The sequence below is a fragment of the Pteronotus mesoamericanus genome, unplaced genomic scaffold (assembly GCF_021234165.1).
Source record: "Pteronotus mesoamericanus isolate MK-2021 breed Mesoamerican mustached bat unplaced genomic scaffold, CSHL_Meso_final scaffold_167, whole genome shotgun sequence".
In the NCBI taxonomy this organism is placed as follows: Eukaryota; Metazoa; Chordata; class Mammalia; order Chiroptera; family Mormoopidae; genus Pteronotus; species Pteronotus mesoamericanus.
This window is the reverse complement of record NW_026555308.1, coordinates 26831659-26859418: the sequence shown is the minus strand read 5'-3', so window position 1 is coordinate 26859418 and position 27760 is coordinate 26831659. Positions and strand designations below refer to the sequence as shown.

Below are 27760 nucleotides of genomic sequence, written 5' to 3'. Positions count from 1 at the left end.
GCATCCAGAGGAAACCTGGCCCTGGCTGGGTGGAGTTGGTTGGAGCATTATCCTGTACACCAAAAAGGTTGTGGGTTCGATTCCCTGTCGGGGAGCATACGGGAGGCAACAGATTGATGTTTCTCTCTCTTTTTCTCCCTCAAATTAATAAACATATCCTCAGATGAAGATTGAAAAAAAAAAAAGAGGAAATCAGGGCTTTAGTCCACATTTTTTTCATTTTCCCCTTTCTGAACTGCATCTAGTCCCTTAAAAAGGCTGGCTATTGGTAAAGAAGTTCGTTCTGTCTGTGCTTGCACATGTGCGTGTCAATGAGCAAGTGAAAGGAAGTACTTCTGAGGCAGGAGGGAAGAAGCCAGTATAGGACAGGGAACATAGACTATGGATCCAGAGACCTGGATTCTTCTGTCTTCTCCACTTCCTAGACCCGTGGCTGGAAATATTTATGACCTTTCAAGAGTGACTTAACATCTTGCAGTCTCAGTTTCCTTATCTACAAAATGGAATCCTATCCATTATAGGGATACCCAAGACCCCGAAATAAGATGGTTCTAGAAGGTATATAGCATGTATAGTAATATTTTCTCTTTGCCTAGGAAATGGTAAATAAGAAGAAAAAACTTTGAGGTATGAGCATCTTCAGGATAAAAACAGATGGACTCAAAGTGAAATTAATGTCATTGGATTGAATTGTCACGTCCAGAGCTGTGTCTTTTCTAGAAAATGAAATTCTTTGTACAAAGGGGCAGAGCAGGGTGTTACTCAGTGATAAATGACCACTGATCTCCCATGGCCTAACTGAAGCTACTTCTCTACTTTGCTCGTCCTAATACAATTGTCCACTAGGCAACACGTACCCACCATCATCATGTTCTTATCACAGTATTTCACACCATTATTTTTTAAAAATGTGTATTCTTTCTTTGGAGTTAAGTGTCAGTTATTGACACAAAACTGAAGAGGCAAGCTGGCAGAAGCCCTCAGCGGGAGTTCTGTGCATGTTCTGTAACTCTGCATCTGAAATCTGCACCGGGGTGTCTGTAATTAATGTCTCCCTTCGGTTCATTATGGTGCTTTGTACCTATACAGGGCTGTTCCTGGGAGCTAACTGTGCTTTGTTATTTCAGCAAGACTTAGGAGAAAGATGCTCAGCAACGGTAGTGACATTTCAATGCTCCTCCATCAGACGTCCCTTTACAAAGCTCTCCGGCCAGCTGCCCAGGGACACCCTCACCTCCAGCCCCATCCCAAACTCCCAGATACTAATTTCTAATTGCCTGCCTTTCAAAGCAGTGGAGCCCTGGGTGGCCAGCACTGGCTGTGCTTTGTTCTTATGTCTGGAATTAGCCCAAAGGGTTCAGAATCTTTCAGGATTATCTCTCATTTTGTTTACTTCCTCTTATTCTTGGTCCAGATGTGCTTAAGAAAAACCTGGCTGAATTTTCTCCTATATTTGAGACTACCTGAGGATAAATTAATAAAGACCACAGACATTTTCTCTCTGTGCCCCCAAGATGCTGGTCCATTGAAAGGTTATGGCACTCACAAAATGCTAATGTTTGTTAATTCTAGGCAGTGGATTCACACCTGTTTGCTCTATTATTCTTTATCCTCTTTTGTATTTTCTAAAAACAGAATAATGAAAATGAAAAAGTTGTGTGAAACAATTCTTGGTGTTTTGCATCGATGTGTTCCTCTGATATGGAGAGGTTAGGGGCAGCTACTAGAATTTAAAAAGGTCCTCCTGAGAACATGGACTCTAATTTGTATTTCAAGTTCACTGCAAGTATCAATAAAATGATAGAACCTGGTTGTGCAATTCTTTCTATGCATGGAACTGGTTTTTCCCTCTGAAGTAATCCTTTACCATCAGTGGATGGGCTAAAAACACAGGAACCCAGCAGCTAGCTCACTTCCATCTGGCACGGCCTTGTGAACACTTCAGTTGGCTTGCTTTTTTTAATGAAGTGATTTTTAATGAAGCAAGCTGTGAATTTAATAGATACCTTAGAACAGCTTCGTTGTAACTAAGCTTTAAGTAACGAAGCAACGGCCAAATTACCTACCCAAACCAAGAGAAACATTCAAGCCTGGACAATTGCAGGATCAAGGATCGCGGACTTTGGTCATCAGGCCTGTCATCTCAACAGCTGGCACAAAGGAGGGTGACGCAGTCCACCTGGAGGCTGGTGGCCTGCCTGTTCAACAACCATACCGAGGTCAAGGAAGTGCGTGGCCAACACTAAAGCACACAGCAAGTGCAAGATATTTGAACTGTTGTTATTCTTACCACATGTCTCTTAGTGCAATAGTGAACCAGTCATTTCAGTTCACTTATAATGTGGAGACGATAGGAAGATCGTTAGCTTCAGTCTTTACTACCCTGAGAGAAAGATGCGTTGATAGAAGGCAGTGCACATAGTATTAGAGAACTCTTTGAAAGTATTAGAGAAATCACTCAATTCTGGAGTCTCAGCTGTAAACAGTAGACAGTGTAAGAGGATGAAGAGGGCTGGGTAGATGTAAGCAAAAGGCAAGGCCTAGAGAAACTGGAGAGTGCTCCCACTTAAAGGCGTTCAAATTCTTAAAAAAAAAAAGGTTAACTCAACCAAGCACACCAGTGTGCATGAGACAGTAGTTTGTGAGGTCGGCTTTATTTTACTGGTGAGGAAGTCGAAGCATAAGAAAATGACTTGTTCACATTCTCACTGCAGCTCACGGTGGGGCCAGGCCAGGAATCCAAGGCTCCCTGAGGCTAGCCCAGTGCTGTTCGTACAACAGTTCTAGAACAGCAGCCCCAGTCATGATATGAGGCCCTACTTGGGAAGGTCATTGGCAAAGAATTCACTCAGTGGGAGGACTTTTGTTCCCCATGAAACAGACACAAGCCCCTTATATACTCCCCTTCTGGTACTTGACATTTCCTTTGTCCTTCATGCTATAGCTCCTTACTCTGCTCTGTGAGTTGGCCTAGGCCTCCCATGATTTGGGTGGCAGAGTGGCCTCAGGTAGTTAGAGCTGGAAAGGAGGGGTCTAATAAGCCAGGTGGCAGAGCAGGAAGAACCTGTGCCTGCACACCTTTGAGCCAGGTGGCAGCAGCCTGTGGTGGACATGAGAGTAGGAAGTAGGAACTCTTAGTGGACTCAACTTAATCCCTCCCACATTCCATTTCCCAATGCTGAGGTGTGGCCTTTGCTTCTCTTTTGTCCCTCCAAACCAACACAGAGTGGAGATAGAGGCCTGAATACAGTGCCAGGAGATCCTCTTACTTTTTCTCCCTGAGGGACCTTGACCTAATATCATCACCACAAACTAGTTTCTTCATCTACCAAATGGGCAACAGGTTCTTCCCTCCCCAAGACTGTCATGAAGTGTTTTCTTGCACAGTGCTTGGATTCCTAAATGCTTGACAAATACTATCTGGGCCTGAATCTTCCTGATCTGGCCTGATTTGCTCCACCCCCAGCCACACTTCTCTAACTTTGCCCTGCCAAGCCATGAGGCACACATGCTCTCCTCACTGGTGCGCAGAGGGCTCCTACCACCCGCCATTCCTTAAAACCGGATTGAAGGCTGATGGGAGACTAGGTGGGAGACAGAATTGGTCAGAATCACCACATTTCCTGCATTGCTGGTTTGTATTACATAAAGCCCTTGTCCAGCCAAGTCTATCTTAAACTTTAAGGGCAAGGGGTGAGTTTTTTGATTTACAGCCATAGGCCAAGACTAAGATACATGGCTTGCAGTTGGGGGAGGGGAGGTTCTCCATCCATTCATTTAATGAACAGGTGCTTCTTGATCGCCTATCCCACGCTGTGATTATGTTCTAGCTGCCTCACTCACTGGGCTGCACCCACGAGTTAGAGTGAAGATGAGAGCTTGCCTGCTTTCCTTTGAGGGATGGAATAATAGGGGGTCCTCACACCTGGGAAGCTTCTCAAGTCAGTTTATATACCCAGTGGTGTCATTCTTTAATTACGCCAATGGTGCAAGGGCTTGCTGATAAAAAGGAATACTCTGAAAGCAAAAGCTCATATTTTAACTTAAATTAACATATTAAAACAAAACAAAACCCACGGCAATGAGAGTTGAGCGATGTCCCCACCTAAGTCTGATATGTACGTATTAGGAGGGTTTAAGTGAAGTCTTAAATCTATTAAATAGCAAGTCCAAGGTCCTAAGTGCTTTCCCCACAGCAGGGCCACTCTGCTCCCTGCTGTGCTGCTGGAGATTACACTGAATGCAGGGCACACTTCAGGACCATTTTCTCCCAGTGACTTACAAAAAAAAAAATCATAAATAAAAAGTCTGAAAAAACCCCTAATCCCCATCTCCCTGGCTTTACATCCCATTATTCTGAGTAACTGACATGTGTGCAAACACTCTCAATTTCAATTCAGCTAAAGCTCTGATTCACAAGGAACAGCTTTTACATTGTTCATACAATTCTTATCAGTTAGCTGGGTTTGCGTAAAGGAAATAGAAATACGAAAGCCTAATCACTCCCTCTGTGACAAACCACCGTGTCTCCCTGATTGGAGCAGGAGCAGATCCTGGGGAGCCTTTCTGCAGATTCCCACCATTTCCTGGCTGTTTCATTTTAATCAGGACACTGTGGAGCTGGTCTATTACTTCATGAGTTTGCTGGGCAAGGCTGGGTGTTACTGATACATGTCTTAGGAAAGCCAGTAGCAGATACTCCCATCACCAGAAACTGATGTTGCAAGCACGCTATGTGCACATGGTAAGATGCACTTCCTTGGCAAACTGCTCAATCAGATGTGCAATCCTGGCCACAGGCTGGCGACAAGGCGTCCAATTTTGGGAAGCAAGTCATGGTATTTTTATTGGTTTGCTCTATTTTGCTGTTATAAAAGAGTGGTATCAAAGTTCAACTTAAAGAGAAATGAGAAAAACTAAAAATGAGCAGGAAGGAGACCATAAAACCACCCAGGCTGGTCATTCGGGGCATCCTTTTATGGTTAGTGGATGTCTGTGGACAATATTTTACCAGGTCATTATGCTTGGGGCTAATTCATCTCACAAATGGCCACATCATCAACAAGAAATATGGAGCCTTCATAAGAGAAATGCAAGCTGTGTAGGCGGAAAACACACATGTTATATCTGCTCTTCTTTCTTGCTATGTACTGTCTGAATACTTTTCCTTTCAAGCTTTACCTGACTGGACACAGGCCTTACAAGATTTATATTAGCTGGACTGTTGAGGAAATTTACCCATGGCTGAATAAACCAGATGATTGCAATGGAGCTCTTGGGTTGAAACTAGCTCTTGTTATAGTGGCTTACTTAACAACAAGAAAATATTTAGGGTATAAAATTGGCAATGAAATTACCAAAAGAGACTGAAAGATGTAACCTGGCCATGTAGGGAGGCAGGCAAGTAGACACACACACACATGCACAAACACACACAATCAACTTACTGAGGTATAAACTATATTCCATGCAATGTATCATTTTAAGGACAGAGTGAATTTTTTTGCACAAGAACTTTTTAGCCTTGACCTTTAGCCTTATACAACCTCACAGAGACCAAAAATATCAGGGAGAGCTCCTAGATCAACTTCCTTCATAGTGCAGCTCAGAGAAACTGAGCTACCTCACCCAGGTGATCAGTGGTAAAGTGGAGAGGTGATGCTCAATTTGGAGGTGCTAATAAAAACCAGCCCATCGATTGGCCATTATAAATAGAAACTCACCCTTTTGTGGGGAGGGGGTGGAAAGACTTTATGTAGAAGCCCATGGTCTCCAGCTCTGGGGTCCTAACCTGTTAAAAATGAACATCTACTGCTGGCTGCAGAGAGTGAGGGAAAGGAAGTGAAGGAGAAATGTCTTCAGAACAGTGTTGTTAAGGAGGATAAAAGGCTATGTTGAATGAAGGACTGAGTTTACTGAAGAGTGGGAGTCTAAGGTGTTAAAGTAATTCTGACCAATGTTAAAGTCTGGGTGACAAATAAAATTTATAAATGACTTTTTCGACTGCTTCCTCTAGCAACAGGAGCTGTTATTACCAGATCGATTTTAAAATTAAATGTTATGGAATGTTCTTGCTTTAATGAGAAGGCAGATCCAACTGGTAAATAAAGTAATGATTAAAGCAATTAAAAGAGTGAAAATGAGAAACAAAGTAACAACACCTACAATGTTTAACCCAAATTGGCAGGTTTTGATGGTTTACTAAAAAGATTCATGTTTATCTAGAGGTAAATGTATTGAGAAGCAATGTTCACTATAAATAAACCCTCCCTTGGTAAGGGGAAGAGTCAATTAGTAATGTCATCTGTTTAAAAATCTCCCTGCACCTGGTTCTCATTTGTCCCCTAGCTGAGAAACCAAAGACAACCTCTTTTTATTGCTTGTGGTCAAACAGCAAGTTCATTTCACCATGGTATGATCAAACGACCAGCCTCCCCCGGCTCGGGAAGGTTTGCCTTTCACTTTCAACTTGTTCAATCATCATTAACTCTGAAAAATGTCACATTCCATTTGTGCAATGGAAATTTCACCACTGGCGACCGTTTGGGTCAAGCTTTTGCAGGCCAAGCGCTAAATCTTGTAGAGCACCTCACACATACGCAGGGTCATTTGCCTTGTTTCCTCGTTTAATGACAGTTGCCTAAGACCTTGGAGCCTGTCTGTGGCCTGACATAGGCAACTCTGAAGAAACATCTGTGTGTGGGTGCCCTTCCCTCTCTGAGAGGCAATGGGTTCACTGGGTGATACGATGGGTGTAACCTGAGAAAAACTAAGGTGCGTGCACACACATACACCCTTTGTTATATATTGTCCCCACTCATACACTGGGATTTTTACCAAGCAAAAGTAAACATCCTCTTTACTGGGGAGATACTAGTACAGAAGCCCCCCAGATGCAGCCCATTTAAGGCAGGGCTTTCTCACCCGGGGAAGCTGCCATATCAAATTGGGGAAGTTCTAAAAGTTTCTAGAAAGGAGAAATAGGCTTCTTTTTAACTGTTGCCATTGGGCTTGAGAAATCTGCATCTCCTTTGTTTATTATTTAATTAGATTCCTCCTCTGCAAGAAGCTCTGACATGGAATGCCCAGTGAACATGGCGAAGGGCCAAATCCCTGATGGGCACTCTATAAATATAAATCTCTGAAAGTGGCTGTCAAGCAGCAAGATGGCTAAATTAAGAGGTCACTTGATCCAGAGTCTTAAAAAAAGCAAAGAGTTTATTGGGGGAAGTCAAATAAATTTGTGCCATTTGGCAAACAAGTCATAGCTAAAACAGGCCTCAGTCACAGGTCCTGATTAAAATTTCAAGGTCAAACCCAAGAGAATATATATATCCACAGAGCTCTCCAGAGCCTTAAGTGCCGAGGCGCTAACACGCTGTTTTAAATAGTCTCCCAGCAGGACTTCATGATTTCCAGCTTCAGTTTAAAGCCAAAGTTTGGTTGGGTCAGCTGTTGAAATAAGGAGGAGGTCAGCAAGTCTGGATTATAGGCACAATTCTTGGGTCTCTTTCATAAAGTATAAAAATATTTATTATTGCCAAGATACAATTTTTAATTGACTAGTAGAAATTGAAGGTAGTAGAGGAGGCAAAAAATAGTCCAATGATATCTTTCAATTCCCCCAGCTAATTCAACACCAGACCCTTGGTCTAAAGAAGAATCACGTGGCTCCTAAAACATAAAAGAGAATGTCCTGCCATTTCAATGGCTGGTAGACAACACCACACTTTAAGAAGAGAGGTTCTAATATTAAGTTATTAGTTGAAAAAAACCTGTGTATAACTTCCAAGGAGATATTTTCTTTCCTTATGCAAGCACTTATATGTGTATCCAGTATTCTTCTAAGTGCTTTATAAACGTTAACTCATTTAATCCTCATAGTACTTCCAAAAGGGGAGATAAGGTCACAGCTAAGGTCACAGAACTATTCAAACCACTATGCAGTCATATTTTTTCATGAGACCTCTCAGAATATGCCCATTGATCTGCTGCTTCAAGATGGGCAGATGGGGTGCAAAGATGAAAGTGATCTGCTTGCCCCACTTCATCGGGATAGAAAAATGGAGATCAAGTCTCTAAACTTCCCCTTCTCCTCACCAGAATTTCTCCTCCTGTCTCCACCTCGTGGAGGTCAACTTTCTACTGCTGCTCCTGCATAAGCTAGTGAGCGCTCTCTGTGTCGCGCATGCGCATGCACATGTAGGTGCACACCCACACTCGCACACCCACACTCTCACACTGAGCTATTACCGCACGTTAGTGAAGCTGCACAGGGTTTGAGATCTGGTCATAAAAGCAGACATCATTTGCTCATTAGAGCTAAGTTTTCAGGACATGCCCTAATTACTGACCTCCACTAACGGTCTGGGTTTGCGCTCGACTGCAAACCTGAAGTGGCAGAGTTCACAGTAGCTGGTGTTTGAGGATGACAGCCAGTGCTCCAGGCAGCTCCGATGAATCGTCCCCAAGGTCCCCGTGCATTCACATGGAGAGAGCAAGTCCTCTTGGCTGCTGCCCTCATGGCAGATCCTGCACATTGGCCGGTCATTGAAGGGGCTGCAAGAGAAGGAGTGGGACCTCCTGGTTACTGGGCTAGAAACCACTGCCATGGGGATGGCCCTCTGGCTCTGTGTCCTTCAGACCCTCCCCAGTGGCAGCTGCTCAGAAAAGACGCCTGCTTTAAAATCCTACATCTACACTTGTACTTGGCAATGGAAGCCAGTGCCACAGTTCTTGCACATCCACTTTTGCCAATACGAAGACACAGTGAGTGGCACAGGACCAAAAGTGAGTGAGAACAAGCAGCATGTTATTTTTGCCTTGGGTACAGACATAATTCAGGCAAACCACCAACTAAAAAAATAAGAACTATCCCTTGCCATTAAGAAAAGAAATTGTTTCAAAATGACACCAATTGTAATTTCTAGATAAATTGTGTTTTTTGAACCTGGCCAGGACACTTTTCAATACCCACCACTTCCTTTCATTTCTGCTTTCAATAGGGTGGGAGATGAAAAGGGGGAAGTTAACTGGCCGTGAACCCTGAAACCACCAAGCAGAAGTGGTGTCCAACCCACAACACAAGGCTGAGTGGCAGGTTGGTCCTTTGAACTTTCCTTGGATGCTCTCTGGGATGCCAAGGACACTAAGCTGAAAGCGAGTGATGAGCACGTTTTACCAAGGATGCCTCCATCTACAGCTTTGCACGTTTGGTGAAGGTACCCGGTAGAGTGGTTCATGTGGCATGCTCTGGAGTCCAGCTGCCTGGGCTTGAACGCCAGCTCTGCTGCTTACCAGCTGGCTAGCTTTGGACAAGTAACACCATCTTTCTGTGCTTTAGTTTTCTCATCTCTAAAATGGGTACAAAGAATGGTGCCTTCCTCATATGGTGATTGTGAGAATGAGAAAAGATAGTCCAGATTAGAACCTTAGGCTACTGGCATGTAGTAAATGCCAAGTTAAGGCTAACTATTTTCACTAGAGGAAAAATTTACGTCAGGGAAAATGAAGTAACATGGCCATAAATCAGTGGCCAATGGGAGGGTCAAATGAAGATGACCTTGCTTCTTAGTGTGTACTGTGTCCTATGAGAGAGGACTATTCTTTTCTGCTCTAGTGTTCTTCTTCTTTCTTTTTTCTTATATTGCTCGAGCTCTCCTTTATTGGGCATTAGATTTTATAATATGTCATCATTGTATGTGCCAACTCAAGGACCAACCTCTTTACTCCCTCTCACCTGCCTTCTCCAGTCCCCCAAAGATGACAGTAACCCAAGCTCATGCCTGCCCCTCTCTGACACCAACTTTGGTCCACATGGAAACATGGCTGTTTCCTATTGGCCTTTCTGGAGATGATCCTGAGAATGAGTGAAGGCTAAAAGGGGATTAAGAAAGAAAAAAGGCCCTCCCTCTCACTTGACCAAAGACCTATCCATGCTGAGGGGCAGGAAAAGAAAGTTTAAAGAGTTGACAGTTTTCTCTCATTATTTCTGGCCTCCTTCATTCACATGGAGTCACCTGCATGCAAAATTTTAAAAGCTTCCAGTTTACATTCCTATGTGGTAGGAGAACACATAAAAATGTCACGTGCGTGGGAAAGCACATTGTTTCACAAGTCAAAATCATTTTAGCTCTGTGGCCTGTTTTTTCCTGATCAACCAAGGTGTTTGATGGCCGCAAGGGCGACAGGTGCACATCAGTTATCTGTCTCGGTTCACAGATGAGCAATGATGCTCACTGTCTCTTGGTACTCTGAGTCCTAACCAATTGTTAGAAGCGTCTCAAGAGGTGGAGAAATATATATTGACTTTGCCCAACCCCCTATTTCTCCCCTTTGCGCTCGCAGCACAGATTGAAAGTACATGGACAATGTGTGTAACATACATGGGTGTGTGAGTCCATGTCTGGCAGACACCACAGCTGGGCTGGGGCAACAGAAAATGTGGAGGTGCCCCCAGCAGTTCTGCTGCAGGCACGAGTTCAGATCTGTGGAGTTGTGTCTGCTGCATAGCTTGGCTTAATTGCTCAGACCAAAGTAAGCGGTCAAGGCCTGAGTGACTGACCCAAATTTCAGGGTCAGAAGTGTCAGTGCTGATATCAGGAGGCAAGTCCAGTGCTGATGTACATGTTATGTTCACAGGTCAAAGTCCCACTTACTCATTTTGAGAGAAAGCTGGAGAAGTCAAAGTGTACTCATTGGCCAGGCAGCCTGTAGCTGTCAGTCTGCCACTGGGCAGCAACAGCACAAGAAGAGATGTCCAGGGACAAAGTGCTGGCCTGGCTAAGCCATCTCTGGGCTGTTGAAAGCCTTTAGCTTTGCTTGGGTTCATCACTCAGAGAAGACAAGCTGTGGGGGTTTAACAATAGTACACTTCACAGGGCAGGGTGTGTATGAAGGATCATGGGTGGGGGCCCATGAGGAGCAAAAGAGGAAGCAATGGAAGAAGCAGCCAAATGGGGATGTACCAGAGAAGAGGCCTGCCCAGGAAGTGGCCCTGGCCACTGCTCCTATCAGGCAGTGCGGACTGGCATGCACACCAGGAATATCACTTCAAAAGTTTTGCCCACGAATCCAATCATTTGGCTCAGTCACATGAAATCAGGTGCCTCCTTCATTCTAACAAAGGATTACCTTTGTTAGTGCCTGGAGACAGTGAGTGTAACTACCGTTGCAATGTCAAAATAAATGTAAAGCAAGGGACTCGGTGTCTTGTGGGATCCTTCCCTGCCTGGCTCTCTGCAAGTGTGACTTTAAGTGGAAAACTGGACAAAGTGAATTTTAGTTTTATACCCTATTGCTATAGAAACAGAACTTGTGTAGTCTTTCCCCCCGCCCCCCGCCCTGATACCTCCTCTCACCTGACACAAAGACCTGAGCACTAATTACATTCTCTTTAGCATTTTTCATCTGACAAAGAGTCCTTTGGATCAATTACACATTCATTTATTTTAATTTTAATTGTGGTACTACCTCTGGGTGGCAAGAGTCCGCACTACTGTTGACAGCAACTGCCCGTCCTTGGCCGAAACTTGCATGACATACTGTGGCTGCCCATTCACTAGGCTGCCACAGTCCTCCACCGTCTTCACTACAGGCACAGCCGAGCTGGTGCAGTCTGGCAGCACTTCGGGCAGGTGACTGCAGCGGCTGGTTGTCATGGTAACAGACAGCAATTACTCTGCTAATGGCTTCCACATTCATACAGGATTTCCATCTAAGAGAGATCAGAAAAACAGTTTACTTGGGTAGGGTGGTTAATAGGAAATGGAGAATTACAGGCTACCGACATCATCATGTCATTATTTAATATAAATAACAGGGGTAGCCTAGAGGTGGCCCATTATCTTGTTACCATTTCATATGCATGTGCACACACACAGGACCCACAAGAAACAGCAGTTATGAACAAGGCAGTGAACATGTCAGTGTACATAAACATTTAGGATCCCTGTTCTGGGACAGGGGAGAGAATGATGGCTCTAAAGCCAGATCTGAAGAGAAGATAAGTGCTTTTCCCGCTCTGCACTGGAGAAGCCTTAAGTCTTTGTTGACACTCTCTAAAAGTTACTAGAGTCATTATTACCAATCACAGCTATTTTTTCTTGTAAGCAATTTATTGTCCATGCAGCTTCATTCCGAGATACTGAGATTTAAAAAAGAGAGAAAGAAAAAAAACAAACAAACAAATCTGGCCAAGTAGCACCGTGTAGGGCAATACTTGCCAAACACGAATCACTCAATGAAATGTACCGCCATTCTGACTTTTGCCATATCTGTGTTCACAGCACAATTATCTACATATGTCTTGAAAATTAACTTCCTTTAAAAATTTAACCTATTTTAGCCTTAAGTAAAGTTATTCATGAAAGGATGAGTTGGATGATCTTGTTAAATTTTTCCCTAATGGACATTATAATAAATACACTGGTATTGAGTTTTATTTATGTACTGCCTAAAATCAATGGACACTGCATCATCATAAGGGAACATACAGGAGAATGGAAGAAACTGATCAATGAGATCTCTGCTGCCTATTAAAAAGAATCCATCTTAATGACAGTCTTACCTCCCTACACATGGTCTATCATGCAGACTGCTAGGAATTCTGTTTCTGATCTGTGTAGTGTGGGCTTGAATTTGACCTCAAATTCAAAGCAGTCAGGCCTCCTGGAGTGAAGAACCCCACTACATTCGATACTAAGTCTGCATGTGATGTGTAAGAAATAGAGGGCTTTACACAAACTTGCAGGAGGAATTATTTATGTCTAAAGGTGAGATGGGATGACACAGTTTCACAGTCCATACAGGCCATTTCTGCCCAGTCTGCTTGCTTCAGGCTCCTGAGCTCTACATGGTATAGATAGAGGCAAGACTGGTTGACAGACTGAGTTCATAGTCAATACCAGTCTGGATGGTCAAGGCCCCAAGTCTATGTATTGGGTTGGTCAAAAAGTTCGTTTCTTTTTTTCCATTAGATGGCTCTAGTAGTGCTTAGTTGTCTGTAACTACCTTTGAAACAATTTTGTTAGAATGTATTGTGACAGCTGTCAATATCAGCATGCATTTAAAAACTCTTATCAAAATTGGTGAATTTTTGTTAGTCATTTTTATATTGAAGATGGAAGAAGATATGCAAATTTTCAGCATGTTATGATTTATTATTTTAAGAAAGATAAAAATGCAACTGAAACACAAAGATTTGTGGTGTATGGAAAAGGTGCTGTGACTGATCAAATGTGTCAAAACTGGTTTGCGAAGTTTTGTGCTGGAGATTTCTCCCCTAACAATGTTTCACAGTTGTGTAGACCAGTTGAAGTTGTTAGTGATAAAGTTGACACATTAACTGAGAACAATAAACATCCTACCATGCGGGAAATAGTCAACATACTCAAAATATCCAAATCAATAAAGTTATTGGTGAAAATGAAACATATGTCTTCTGTTTTTACTGAAAAAAAACCTACAAATTTTCTGATCAACCCAATAAATCCTCCCCACAACCTCAAGTGGATTTTTGGAATTCTTCAAAAGATTGTTGCTCCCCGATATTTGTCTCTACTTATTATGCTTTACTAGACTCCTATAGGTCTGAAAAATGGGATTTTTCCAATTTCCAAAACAATGTGCATCAACTGGACATTCACAGGATGATAATACAGTATTTGTAGTTTAACTGAGCTGACACCATCCCTTCCAACAAGCACATGTCAAGCAGGCCTATCCACCAGAGACAACTGAATGAGAATGGAATCTCTTCCTTGTTACTGAGGTGTCTGGCTCAGTATGCTCCCTTTCCTGTGCTCCTTGGCTACCATGCATCCTCTTAGGGTCTGTGGTCTGGCCTCTCCCAGGAGTCTTTGGAACCTCATAGCGGGGAGAGGCCTGACTTGGGGGCAGAGTCAGGGCTGCCCCTTCCACGCCATTGTCAGGACTTTGCTGGACCTCTCACCCACCAGCTTCTGATCATTCAAGGAACACAAACAGATAATCTGCTAGTATAGTTTTGCTTTTTTAAGTAGAAGTTGTTGCACCTTTTTTTATTTTAACATTGCAGAAGCAAGAGGCATATGCTATGGAAACTACAGAAAGGCACAAAGAAAACAATAAAACTAACTCATAATCCCTCCACACAGATAATCACAGTAAATTTTGAGAGTGGCTGTCTTTTTAATTTTTGGCAGAATTGGTGGGGTGGAGTTGATTTGCAGCTGGGGCCAGATAGCTTTTTCTGTTTTTTATTTTTTTTTAATTTTTAAACTTAGTTACAGTAGCTCTCAGGCCACAGAAAAAAGGATGTTCAGAGACTGTCTTTCTAAAACTGTGTCTAATCCCCCTCCCCTGGCTTGCCCTTATAAAACCCCATTGACATGATTTTACATTCTCATAATGCCTCACAGTCACAGAGTGTAACTTCCTGGCACAGCTCTCTTGCTTCACAAGGCAGCCATAGATTAAGAGCCAGGGGTGTCTTGGCAGGAAAAGCAGACACAGTGACCTTCTTGCTGCATGGAATCATTATGTCTGGGTGCACTTTGAAGAGTCTATTTTTGGGTTTTGCATAATTCCAACTCATAGGGCCAAACACTCCCTCCCTGCACTTGATGGAATTGGAAGAAGGTGGAGAAGGGATGCACTGAGTGAGAAAATGAGACCAGGGGTGTCAGGAGTTAGGTTACCCTAATCAGTGAAGGGACTCACTCGGATGCATAATGTCTTTCAAGTTCATTTACTTATAACCCAGACTAAGTCCTCATCAAAGGAAGTAGTTCTAAATGTAGTACCTAAATTTACAAATGTCTTTAAAATAATTCCAGAAGAGTTTCCTTTCATCTTATTTTATATCTGTAATTTCACTCTGGGTGATACACTTCAGTTCATTTCTCTTCTCAAAGACAGAAGGGATGTCATCAACCCTCTGATCAATTTATTCCATTCACATCAGGTGCCAGGTACTGTGTTGGGCATAAAGGAACAGAAGGCTCCTCTACTTTGTCTTGTCGTCAAGCAAACCCTGGTTCTTTCCCTTGTGCATCTCCGCAGAAACCTGAACCCAACTTAGGACCTGACTGAAATGAGACTCCAGTCCAGCATTCACTGAAGGACACGTCATACCCATTGATCATCACACAGTAGAATTACCTTGAGATACTAAGACTGGCATAGTGAGTCCCCATACTTCTCAAAGAGCTGTGTCTTGAGTTGAAAACAGAGTGGGAGGAATCACACAGAGCGTAGGCACCTCTGATCATGGTGGGAAGCACTGAGTTGGTTCCAGCACCAGAAGAGTAAACTGAATCATCTAGTCACGTGGAGGAGCAGAGGGGAGCACATTCTCCCCAATGTCAGTGAAAAGGAAGCCCAGAGGCCTCGATCCAGACATGGGCAGGAGTGGACTTTGCAGGCTGCATGTACCAATTGGTATGAATATTGCACCTGGGGCAGTGACAAATGGCCCACTGCAGTTCCCTGTCTCATTCCGAGCCACCTGGGAAAACAGCAGGCTATTGCCATGGATGCTAAAAAGAGCTGAGCTGTGGATTTGTAGCCTAGCACTGGTTTCTCACTGATCTTTCTGCAAAATTTCAAGCACCATTTGACCACTTTCTTATGAATACTGCTGCTCTTGTGAGAAAAGTGCTGCCTAGTCCACCCGAGAATTCTGCTCTCTGGGATTTCTCAGGACAAAAACATGCTGGGAAGGAGTGACTTGTGTGTGAACTTGAAATCTTAAATTGCACTGATAGGATGGGTCCTTTGTTGGCCAGGCTTTATACCTTGTGTAATTTCTTACTCAGGCTAAGAATAAAACTTAATTTGGCACTGGCCAAATTCAGCAGCACACAGTAGGAATAGATGGATGAGAGGGAGACATTAAAAAAAGAGGGAAGGTGCCCTGGCTGGGCGGCTCAGGTAGCTGGAGCATCGTCTTGAACACCAAAGTGTTGTGGGTTTTGATCCCGGGCCAGGGCGCATACCTAGGCTGCAGATTTGATCCTCAGTTCAGGTATGTACAGTTTATGTTTCTCTTTCATATTGATGTTTCCCTCTCCTCTCTCTCTCCGTTTCTCTCTCTCTAAAATCAGTAAACATATCCTAGGGTGAGGATTAAAAAAAAAAAAGAGGGAGGGCTAAATAAATGAAAGTCTGGTCAGACAATTATTAAGACAAAAAGGACTGTGTTAAACTGGGATCCCTTTAAAGGAAGGAGTCAAGGCATTACGAGTGCAAAGACCCAACCAAACTGCAGATAATCACTGCTGTGTTTCTGAACAGGCTGCCATTGGTAAGTGATTTCCATGGGAACGCGTCTGGTATCATGAGGATGCGTCCAGAGGACAAGGGGGAAGGGAAGGAAGCGAGTTCTGCTCACCTCTGCAGCCCTCTTGCCTTAGCATCCCCTGGAACCTCCATAAAGATCACAGAGCTATGAGAACAAGCTCTGTTCTTAAAAACAGGACACCCAAGCCTGCACCCCAGCTCACTATTCACGAGGGTGAATCACACTGTCTCTCAGACTTTCCTGAAATTTCTTACACATTTGAAATTAAGGTACTAATACTTCCTGAGCCACCTCATCTGGTTGTTTGTGAAGCCTAAAATAATATAATACACACGAACACACTTTGTACAGTAAATTGGAACAAGCCATTCACAGAGAAGGCTGCATTTTATTACTACGTTAAGTTTAATTCCTACTCTTCTCCTGGCCTGGGCTGCCTCTTGTTTCTGATCCCCCACGGCTGGTTGATTTCTACCACACTGCACCTTCTGGATCCTGCTTGAGCCCAGCTGAGGTACCACTCCATGTCTCTTAGAGTGGGAGCATAAATGGAGTCTCTTCCTTGCACACCCACTTCTCCTTAGCCCTGTCTCCTTCATATCCCTGTGAGCATATTTCATTCTTCCATGAAAATGTTTAGTAAAGCCCTGGCTGGTATGGCTCGGTGGGTTGGGTATTGTCCAAATAAACTGAAAGGGCGCCAGTTCGATTCCCAGTCAGGGCACACGCTTGGGTGGCAGGTTGGGGGTACAAGAGGTAACCAAACAATGTTTCTCTCCCTCTTTCCTCCCCTTCCCTTCTCTCTAAAAATAGATAAAATTAAAAAAAAAAAAGAAAATGTTTAGTAAAGATGTATTATGATGAAGAGCTGCTATTAGGTTTGAGTTACTTGGGTCAGTTATTACAGCAGGTGCCATGATCTGGCTAATCTAGAGTGTTAAAAATACACTAGAAAATAAAACACAAGCCTCTGCCAAGTGCCTTTTTAGGCCTACTTCTATCAGAACTGTATTTTTAGTGTCCAGTCATCTTTACTCTCTTAGATGTAGGATAAAAAGGCTGTTTGGGGGAGGAATCTGTGATGCTGGCATCTCTGTTGGATAAAAAAATTACCCACGGGGTTTCAAGGTGAGCATGACGGTGTGTGAGCTGGCTGGCACTAACGTGGTCATGCGGGCTGCCTGGGCAGTGGCCTGTGCAGTGGCCTGCGCGGGCCCAAGTTTAGGGGGCAGTCTGGAGCAAGACTGAGCTCCCAAATTCAGCTCTAGTGCCAATTCCAAAGATTTTAAGAAGTGGGTTCCTCAGGTTCCAATATGTCCTGGAGAGATCCTGTGTTAACTCCACATCTAGAGTTGATCAACAAAGCCAATCAAAGGAGCGAATTGATTGATTCACTTTTGTCCATTCACACAAATATTTGTTGAGAACTTACTAGATTTTCCTGGGAACTTTTTGGGGGTATAGAGTCCAGCTATTTCAAGTCCTGCTTTACATTTCCCAAGTACAGGCCACCACACAGCAAAAAGCGTTCTCCAGACCCTTCTGGGTCTGCAGAGTTGAGGACATGGCACTAGCAACCATGCCCTTGCTAACTCAGGGAAAACCACTAGATGCCTTAAATTCGGGGGCATGAAACTGCCGAACTGAGGAAGGGCCGGATTTCTTGCTGTTCTCACAAAGGGGCACATTGTTAACACTGGTCCAGGATTCAGAAGCCCGATCTTAGTTTTACATGAGGAAATATGCCTCCAAAAGGATCTCTAAAATATCCCTTGGTCTTCTTTGTGGATCTGCATACTCAAGGAGCAAGGCCTCCTCCAACGAGACCATTGAATTGGGTGATACAAGTTGGCTGGTGATGGAAACAGGGAAAATACAGCAATAATGGTCTGTCTAGGAAATTTCCCCTCTGAGTTAGGTTTTTAGAGTTTGGATACTAAGAAGTCTCCGAGGATAGGAACGCTCTTTGACAGACTATTTCCTTGGCTTTTCAGGCATGTTATAACCAGACAGTGCACTGCCTGGCTGATGAAATGACTTGAGTATCCTGAGTGTTCAAAGAAAATGAAGGCAGGCAGGGAATCACACAGTGACCTTGCTTCCCAATGAAAATGGAGCAAATGACTAATTCCAAAGCCATTAACATATAAAAGTGGCATATTTCTTCTGAGAACAGGGCACAAAAGCTCTCCAAGGAGATTGCTGGGACATGATTACCAGCAACATTTAAGTTTTCAAAAACACGCCAAGGAGGCTATTCACTAAGAATGTGTAGCAGCAAAGTCGCTGCTTCATTAAACTTAAATAGCCGCGGCAGGGCTGTGCTTACAGACCCACGCTACCAAATTATACATTTCTTTTCTGGATGCTTCACTGACCTCATTATGTACAGCGGAGAATTTGTCATTCCAAATAAAGTGACCATCAAGTCTTTATAAACATGTCCATCAAGCGCTTGATGAGTCTGCAAGTGAAACACTGGCTGGCCCAATGAATTAAAAAAACGAACAAAACAAAAAAACTTCTTTTTGTTGTCTCACTTGTCTCTGCCCTGTGCTCATTGTCATACAGAGCAGAATAAGCAGGTGAAATGCCTGTTCCAGAGCATGAACGAGGTTTTGCTCTGGGGTAATGGCATTTTCCTGAGGAATGTGTAAACACCAAGGATGAACCATGGGGAGAAGAAAATCCAGATCAGCAGAAGGTAAGTTGGATCCGGAGAGAGTTACAATAACACATTCCCTGTGAACTATTTGAAACATATCTAGAGATATTTATCATGTCCCATGAATTCTGATTCTGGTCATTAATTCTGATTCTCAGTCACAGAAGTATCAGACTAATCGTTTTTTTTTTTTTCCATTTAAAATCACTATATTCTCTTCTCAGTCAGGTAAAATCCTCTAGTTCTGCTGAAGGCAAATCAAGTAACAATTATCATATTTATACATATTTCCCTCCTCGAGCAGTACTCATAAAATTAATTCAAATTTTGGAAGCTATCCATTTTTTCATTTAATTTTAATTATATAGATGAAAATGGCAATTAAAAAATACCACAACAACCCCGTGTGTTCAAAGACGCAGCGACAGCTGAATTACACTTGTAAATAACAACTGGCTCCAGTGCACAGAGCCCTGCTGAGCCCGGGGAGCGGCTTGGGGAGCAGAGCTGCTCAGATGAGTTCTGGGAACTTGGGCACATTAGAAAAGTTAAACGTTAAGTTTTAAAAAACAGAGGAGAGCGGGCAAAGTAGAATGAAATGTTCATGGGACATTACTCGGAGATGAGAAATACAAAGGTATTCTTCAAATGATATTCAGTGTGTTCAGTGCCAAGAGCTACCTGTGCAGCATAAGGATAGGTATGGAGGGCATGGCACGCTGGCCAGGGTATCTAATAATCCAGGAGAAAGGTGTTTCAGCTGCAAATGAGTGCTGAGCATGCTCTAAGAATGAGAAGCTCTCAATTTGTCTTTGGGTTCATACACATTTTCTACTAGCAGGTAAGTGAATGTCCCTCAGTAAAAAAGTTGGTTTGGGGTTCAGTCCAGGTTGTGTATCTCACCCTCCTCTGCACAAACAACCCAGCACCAGCAGTACAGATGTGCCAGTTCTTAAACCCAGCCTTGCACTGGAATAAAGCCAGCTGCCTGCTTATCTTCAACCAGGGTCCCTTGGGGGCCTTCCCCATCAGTATCTCACCAAGACCATTCATTAGGAGGTTGCAGTCTTGCCCCCTCACAGGGCAGTGTCCCAGCACTGCCTTCCATGGGGTTGGGTGGGGAGAACCCCTCTGCAGTGCTTTCATGCCTGTGAGGCCCCAAGAGACGTTTGGCTGCGTCACCCTTCGTATACTTGCAAGGATAACCAAAGTCACTCAGCTTGCCAAGGAATAGGAAGGCAATGCAGAGCGAAGACTAAAACTCTTCGGATTTTGCTTTTCAGCCCTGTCTTTGGCATCCCAGAGGGGCTCCCCCGATCGTATGTTTCAGCTACTAAAACCCACCAAACTTCATGTTCTTTCATAGGTGGTCTAGAGACCTGCCAGAGTCTTTGGGTGCTTCTGCATTGCCTTTTTACATACTTGGCTGGGGATTCAGGGACCCCCTGGGAGCTTTTGGGAAAGAGGGGACACAGCCCTTGTTTTGGATCGTGGAGTGCTGGCTTTGAACTGCCACCTGGAGCTAATTAATGGAACGGAGCTACTTGGCACTAAGCCTGGGTTTCCTCTTGACACTGAGTCCCTGTGGCAGGTATGTGCCTGGCGGTGGAGGGCACTTGGTAACTGGCAGTGCTTAAGGCTGCAGAGCAGCAGAGTCGCCTCACAACAGCCGGGGGCCAGGCTGGGGAAGACAGGCCCCTGCCGGGCCCTACCTCTAGGTTTCCCACCTAGCTATGCCTCTGCGATCCTCCTCACTCCTCTCCCACCTTCCCGGGCCAACATCTTGCGGGGGCAGAACTGCTCACATCTGCTTTGACAGTCTTGTGTAAACATAGGTAAAAAGTACTGGCACGTGTTCCTGCCCCCCGCCAGAATTACTTTACTCCGTCCCCTACCGTCCCCTACGCATGCACACACCATGGATTCGATTTATTGGTTCCCTAAAATGTGTCCAATCTTTTAAATCATCAAGAAACAAACAAGCACAGGAAAATAGTAACACTTAGCCAAGGACTGGGTTACCTGAGATCACTTTATCATTAACCTCTTCATAGTTATATTATATATCCTGGATTCTTGAGGACCATGAAATTGGTGGCAAGAGGCCTTTTTCCTACTTCCTACTTACCTCAATACAAAGCACCTGCTCAATGCAAAGTACCTACTGACCCCTTCAGAGGTACTACTGAGATGTTATTTTTTCTAATCAGAGCACATGCCCCCTCTTCCTGCACTTGCACCTTTGGCTGCCTGTCCCAGCTCACCATGCTACCTTGACTTTGGTGATGATCAGTCTTACACAGCCCCTATCTGTGGGAGTGCTGGATTTGCTGAACTTTTTCAGTGTAGGAGCCAGCCTACTTTCTCCACAGTCTCCAAGGGAGGTGAGCGTTTAATGCCCCAGTGCGGAAGAAGATTTGACTTGGGGTAGTGAACACACAATACAATGTACAGAAAATGTATTATAGAACTGTATACCTGACACCTATATAATTTTATTAACCAGTGTCATCCCAATAAATTCAATATAAAATAAAAAAAGAAATGCCCCAGTGCATCAGCTGACACAGAGGGCTGTCTTCCCCCAAAGAACTTTCTCTTAAGCTCCTCAACCACTTAGAAAAAAGGCCCTGAATTAAATACCTGGTCTGTTCATTTTTTGGCATACCCAGCCCTGCCAAAAATAATAAGTGAAGTTCCTTCATCTGATCCAGCCTGTGGGATAAAAACAAAAACAACTGTATATTGATGCTGAATGAAATTATTATCCAACACAAAACAACCAAATATTTTACAGAGATCTACCTTTACTTTTAAATGTGTCTGATGGTAGTTTTCCTTCAGAACAGACAAAAAATTACACTATTAACAGCAACAGTGTATGAGTGTATTTTTCTATTTTCACAGCACTATTCATTTTCTATTCTCTAAGTACCTAATAAATACAGTGCGTCTCCACTGCCTTCCAGAGTGAAAATAACAGTTATGCCCCCATGGAGCTTTTGCTTTATGGGCTAAAAGTCTCTAGCATGTCACGAATTAACACAATGTTCCTGAGGACTGTGTTTTACTCTCGAATCTTCAATTTCACTAATAAATGTGAAAAACACATGTAGCCAGATAAGTCCCTGGAGACCAGCTATTGCAGATGCTGAAGAAAGCAAGTTATTTCAGCTCAGATCAGCATTCATTTTCAGAGTCTCCTCCAGTTGCTTGATGTATGGCAATGAAATTAATTTCTAGTGACTATCCAAAAGATCTAACAAAACTAGTCTTTTTTTCTTTTTAAAAAATTCTTGCTTATTCTATTACAGTAGTCCCAATTTTCCCCCTTTGCCCTCTTCCATCCGACCCCATGCCCCTGTTTTTTTAATAAATAGAAAAAAATCATAAAAATTTTAATGATGAGATAATGAACTTTTTCTCGTCATAGCTCTAATGGATCTCCCATGAACATCCCTGCGAGAAACCTGTTGTTCTTTTATTGAATATCCTTACCATGAAAAATTTCAAACAGAGAGAATACTATAGTAAACCTACACACACTTCATCATTCCCATCTAGTAATTAAAATTTTGCCACACTTGTTTCACCCTCCCTCCCTCCCTTCCTTTCACCCTATTAAGACTTTAAAGCAAGTCCCAGAAATAATGTCACTTTACCCTTATACACTTCAGTATAAACTTCTGAAAACACAGATGTTTCTTATATAACCACAAAGCCACTATCATACCTAACAAACAAAACTCCTTGGTATCATTTAATACCCAAACTGTATTCAAATTTCTCCAACTGTCTTGAGAAAATTGCTTACAGTTGCTTTGGTATTAAACATGGTATAATAGTTGGCAGTTCTGCCTCTGAAGTCCCTCTCTTTGCACACAGCCGCCTCCTTCCTCCCTCTGTGCCATCGTCTTGCTGAAGAAACTTGTTCAGGGCTCCTCGTGAGCCCTGTTCTCAATAACCACATTCTTAATTTGTTTCCTTGTGGGATCATTTAACTTGTTCCTCTATCCCCTGTATTTTCTGGAAACTTATTGATTGGCTTATTAAGTTTAAGTTCAACTCTTAGGCCACAATAGCTCATAGGTGGCACTGTGTACTTTTCATTGCATCACATCAGGAGGCACCTAATACGGGACCATCCCGCTTTCAGAGAGTGTGAGTGACAACAGCCCGATCCTTCCACTGTGAAGTTCCCCATTTACATCGCTAATGGTCTAATGAATGAATCCATTTATTAGTCATTTGAACCAATTATTTCATTTGGGGGAGTTATAAAATTATGCTTTGCCAATTCTAGTTTCCCTTCTACATTTAGCAGCTGGAATTCTCATGCGAAGAACTCTCCTTCACCACCAGTGCAATCTGGTTATCCTCAAATACGCTATGCACAGAAAAGGCGGGATCGCTGCTTCTTTCCTTTGCCAGTTTTCAAAGTAAAGATTTGGTGTCCTAGTTACATCCTATGGTGACTGAATTGTCTTTGTTTTTGTTTATATTATTCTTCAAGGTCCACCTGTCTTTATTTAAATAAAAAAAAAAAAACCACTCCCCCATTAATCATCCTTCCTCCAGAGTACAGAAACTGGATTTGTGGTTTACAGGGACGTACAGCTAGTCGAGGGCATGGTCCCTGCCATCTGGCAGCACTTGCAGAGGAGAAGCCAGGTGCTGTTTCCCTCACCTGTTCTGGTATCTGACTCTTGTCTTTATGTTTGATATAGTCTTTCCTTAGGGTGAACACTCCTGCACTTACTGATCCCTTTGGAAAATGAGAACAATTCTAAAATATCCTCTCTTTTGCTTATTGTGACACAGATCACTTGGTGTCACTTGGCCTTGTAAGACTTCCGCTTTCATATTATTTATTAGATACATCTGAAGGCACCTCAAGCGTGTGGAAGCAGGTGGGCAGAACTACACCTTTTCAGAATGACTAGTTGAGGTCATCTGAGCTGTGTCAGCCTGAGCTTTGTCTGTGACCCATCAGGACGCCATTCCCATCCAGTGACATCTGCAGGTGCCATCTGGCATGGCCACACCATGCTCCAAGACTGCAATGGTGACACATTAACATACTGGGCAAGCTTCCACTGGGGGAAGAATCCACACCGTGGGTAAATCTTCATGTGTACGAGAAACATTTTCCTTTCCTTCTTCTCACTAGTAAGGGTGAAAATATTTAGGTCACTCACAGGTACTCCCCACAAAGGCATTTATAAGTCTTCTTTAACAAGTGTCTCTGAGACTGATAGGAATCCAGGGTCTTTCTTTTTTTGGTCTCTAAAAACAGAGACATTTTCTGCCCATTATCACTGTGTTTTACTGACAAGCATCTGTCAGTTAGACATTAAAACAGAGTGATAATGGGAAGATAATATGTTGCCTCTGTCCGCACACTTCATGAGCGAAGTACTCATGAAAAATGTGCATTTTGAGAAAACTAGATGCTCATGTGCCCATCTGCTTTTCTATTTAGTTTGAAATTCAGTGTAGAATCACAAAGTGGTGAGAAGAAAAATAACAGAGGAAATTCCTAAATGGCCCTGTAGACCAGTGTGGAGGTTGCTGCTATAAGCAGAAGGGGAATGAGTTAAAAAATTCATGCCGAAACGCACGAGCAGGATGGAAGCATTTCTTTTCTGGCTTGGCTGGAACTCACTGAGAGCTGCTGAACCAAGGAACTGGCAGAAACATCTTCCGTGGCTCTGTAAATGGAGGACTTTTACACATTCTGAAAGAGCGCAAATACTGTCTTTCGAAACGGAGATAAAAAGGGAAGTGCATACTTTAATGAAAGCAATTCAACTCTTACTGAGAATCATCCTAGTAAATAGTTCTTTATCAGAAGTAGTACTGTAACTCAGACAGCTGGACCTCCAGTTGTATTTTCGGGTCCTGACCTCTTGGTTAATGCAAATACAAGCATTTCTTCCAACTTGTGTGCACACACACCCACCCCTCCCCCCACCACACAATGACACCTTCTATTTCCACTACAATAAAACTTCACCTTATTCAATAAATGATTGTACTATAATGCCATCTTCATGCTAACAGGACACCGTAAGTCTTACCATCCTGGACTTAGCCATGGAGCCTAGGGACTACTGCAAACTTCTAGCATGAGCACAATAGGGAAGAAAGTAGATGTTGCCATATCTAGTGGCAACAGTCAACTCTGACAGAAGCCAGAAACCACTAGCCTTTCTAGTGAGAAGTGTTACAATTTTCTTTTTTAAAACAAAGTGGGGGAATGTTATTCGTTGCAGTGATTCAGCATGTGAGCCGTGGAACTGGACACCTGTGGTGTGAATCCCAGCTCTGCCATCCCCTCAAGTTGGAGATAAATGACGCCATTTCATATTTTAGAATTAAATAAAATAATGCATATAAAGTGCTTAGCACAGACCTTGGCAACACGGAAAACACTGCTAGCTCAATTACTGTGTGAGGGTCACAGCAACTTTGAATATCACTAGGGTCCACTATTGCTTTTGATATTTCTGCTCAAGCCAAAAGGCTTGATCACAATACTGACGCTAACATAGGAGAAAACACAGTACTTTGAGAAGCAGAGTGAAGGAGCGGAAAAGAACATGAGCTCAGGAATGGGGCACACTGTTTCAAATACTGGCTTTTGCAACCAGTTACTGGGGTTCAATCTTGGATAACTAACTTAATGTCTCTGCATGTCAATTTGCCCATTTGTAAAAAAGGACAGTGACTTCCTTACAGAGTCATTGTGCAATTAGCCCACAGGTTATGTAAAGTGTCTTGCCCAGTGGGTGCCCTCTCATAAGGTATATCTCATTATTATTAGAATATTATATAAGGCTCCAGGGAGGGACAGAGGTGGGCCTGATGAATCTGCCACTAGATGTTGTGACCTTTAATTGGGGCAGATGGACCAGAATTTACCAGGGGAATTTTGGGGTAAGACTAAACACAAATACCCAGGCACATCTAAATAAATTAAGTGTTGCCGTAAGGGGAAGTGTGTAGAGAATATTACCTGAAAACAGAGCATCAATACAATATGGAATAGAATGCTGTGTCCCTTTGTTTTTGCCAGAGGGAGAATATGAGGCTCCAAGGAGCTAGTCAGGCCACTATAGCTCTCTGCAGTTTTTTTTATCATCCCTGGATTTGCCTAAGGGCCAGGCACCATTTTGACTCCAGAATGAAGCAGCAACTCTGAAACACTTAGTATGATGAATATAGACGAATGAATGGGACCGATTAGTGGGTTGGGTTGTTTTCTGGGGAGGACGTTTCTTTGCACTTTTCTAACAATAAAGGAGAAAACCAAACTGAGCTTGTAATTATACTTCTGTCTGTTGATGTCAACATTCTTAGAACCAGACACTCTCTTTATCTTATTTACACAGTACTAAGCACAGGGCCCATTTAGATGTTTACTAGGTAGCTTAGGAAGAAATGCATGTTCTTTTAATAGAACAGGGATGTGCGGAAGAGGAAATTTACAACTTTTTGCATATCTGGGTCATAAGGATATGAACACTTGAAAGAGGCCAAAATACACTGCATCATGATTTTTATTAGGTTCTATTTTCAAGGTGACATAAAATGCGTCCCATCTGGTAGGAGAGAAAATGCAACTAAAGCTAATCCACAATGACAGTGTGTATGTATGCAAACGAGGCATGCTGATTTCTCTAGCTTGGCCTGTTCTGAAACCAAACTCATTTCTTAGATTTACAAACGATGATCACTATGGTAGATTCAATAACAGAATTTTATACTCTAAACATGGCATTCTCTTCAGTATCTTTTTAGAGCCCTTTAGTGGTTTTGATGTAAATGAAACTAAAAGCAGGCAGATTAAAAGTCACACAAATAATGAAGATGAGTTCCTAAGCAAATTACCCATTACTGTGGAGGTTTTGGGATATTTTCATTAAAAAGAGTAAAAAGGCCATTTAAAGATGCTTGTGTATCTACAGATGATTGCAAAGTCATTCTCTTTATTTCTTTCCAACTCCCATAAGCCTCTTTTATTAGTTTCCAGGAATCTGCTTCAATGAACTGTATTATTTTTTAAACTACAAAACCATACACAGTTTCTTTACATGAGCAATCTTCTCGAACGGCAATGCCATCATTAAAAGGTGTACTTTATAAACCTTCCCTATACCTTCTAGCTACTTTCTACTTAAAAAAAAAAATATTATTAAGGCCATTGCTTTTTCACAAGTGGCTGGCACATAATGAGCACTCAAAAATGTTTGTTGACTCACTGAATGAATAAATTAATTCACTATCTTGACATCAAATTCTGAATCCAGGTTTAAAGTCACATGATCATAGGGCGGGCACAGACCTCCCACTTAGGAACACAATACTCTCTATAGGACTTAACTTCTAAGCAGTCTGGTATCATCTCTGTTATTTGATGGTTGTCTCTCTCTATATTTTTAGTTATATTTTGTTGATTATTATGGTTGTCTTAATTCCCCTCCCTGCCCCCCTCACCCAGCAGCCCCCACTCCCTCGGGCAACCTCCACACCATTGCTCGTGCCCATGGGTCATGAGTATAGGTTCTTTGGCTGCTCCATTTCCTACACTGTACTTTACATCCCCATGGCTATTCTGTAACTACCTATTTGTACTTCTTCATCTCCTCACTTTATATTTTTATTTTTTTTCTTGAATTTGAATAATCCTTATGTTTCTTACCAAACTAGAGATCAGGTGATCCTACCTACAGATCATTTAGGAAAATTAACAGGCAGGCCTTGAATTTGAACTCTTAACCTAGAAATGGCTTGGAATTTCAAACAAAGAA

General features: G+C 42.8%; 1 protein-coding gene across 2 annotated transcripts in view; it reads right to left on the bottom strand.

The window, feature by feature from the left end:
• Positions 1-27760, bottom strand: part of MARCHF3 (membrane associated ring-CH-type finger 3) — a 136700-nt gene that overhangs the window by 26263 nt on the left and 82677 nt on the right. For both annotated transcript variants that reach the window (XM_054589878.1, XM_054589879.1), the window contains exons 2-3: positions 11473-11716; positions 8355-8559 (exon numbers count right to left, since the gene is read on the bottom strand). In XM_054589878.1, the coding sequence (XP_054445853.1) occupies positions 8355-8559; positions 11473-11660 (393 nt within the window). In that variant the 5' untranslated portion in view covers positions 11661-11716. The remainder of the gene's footprint in view (positions 1-8354; positions 8560-11472; positions 11717-27760) is intronic.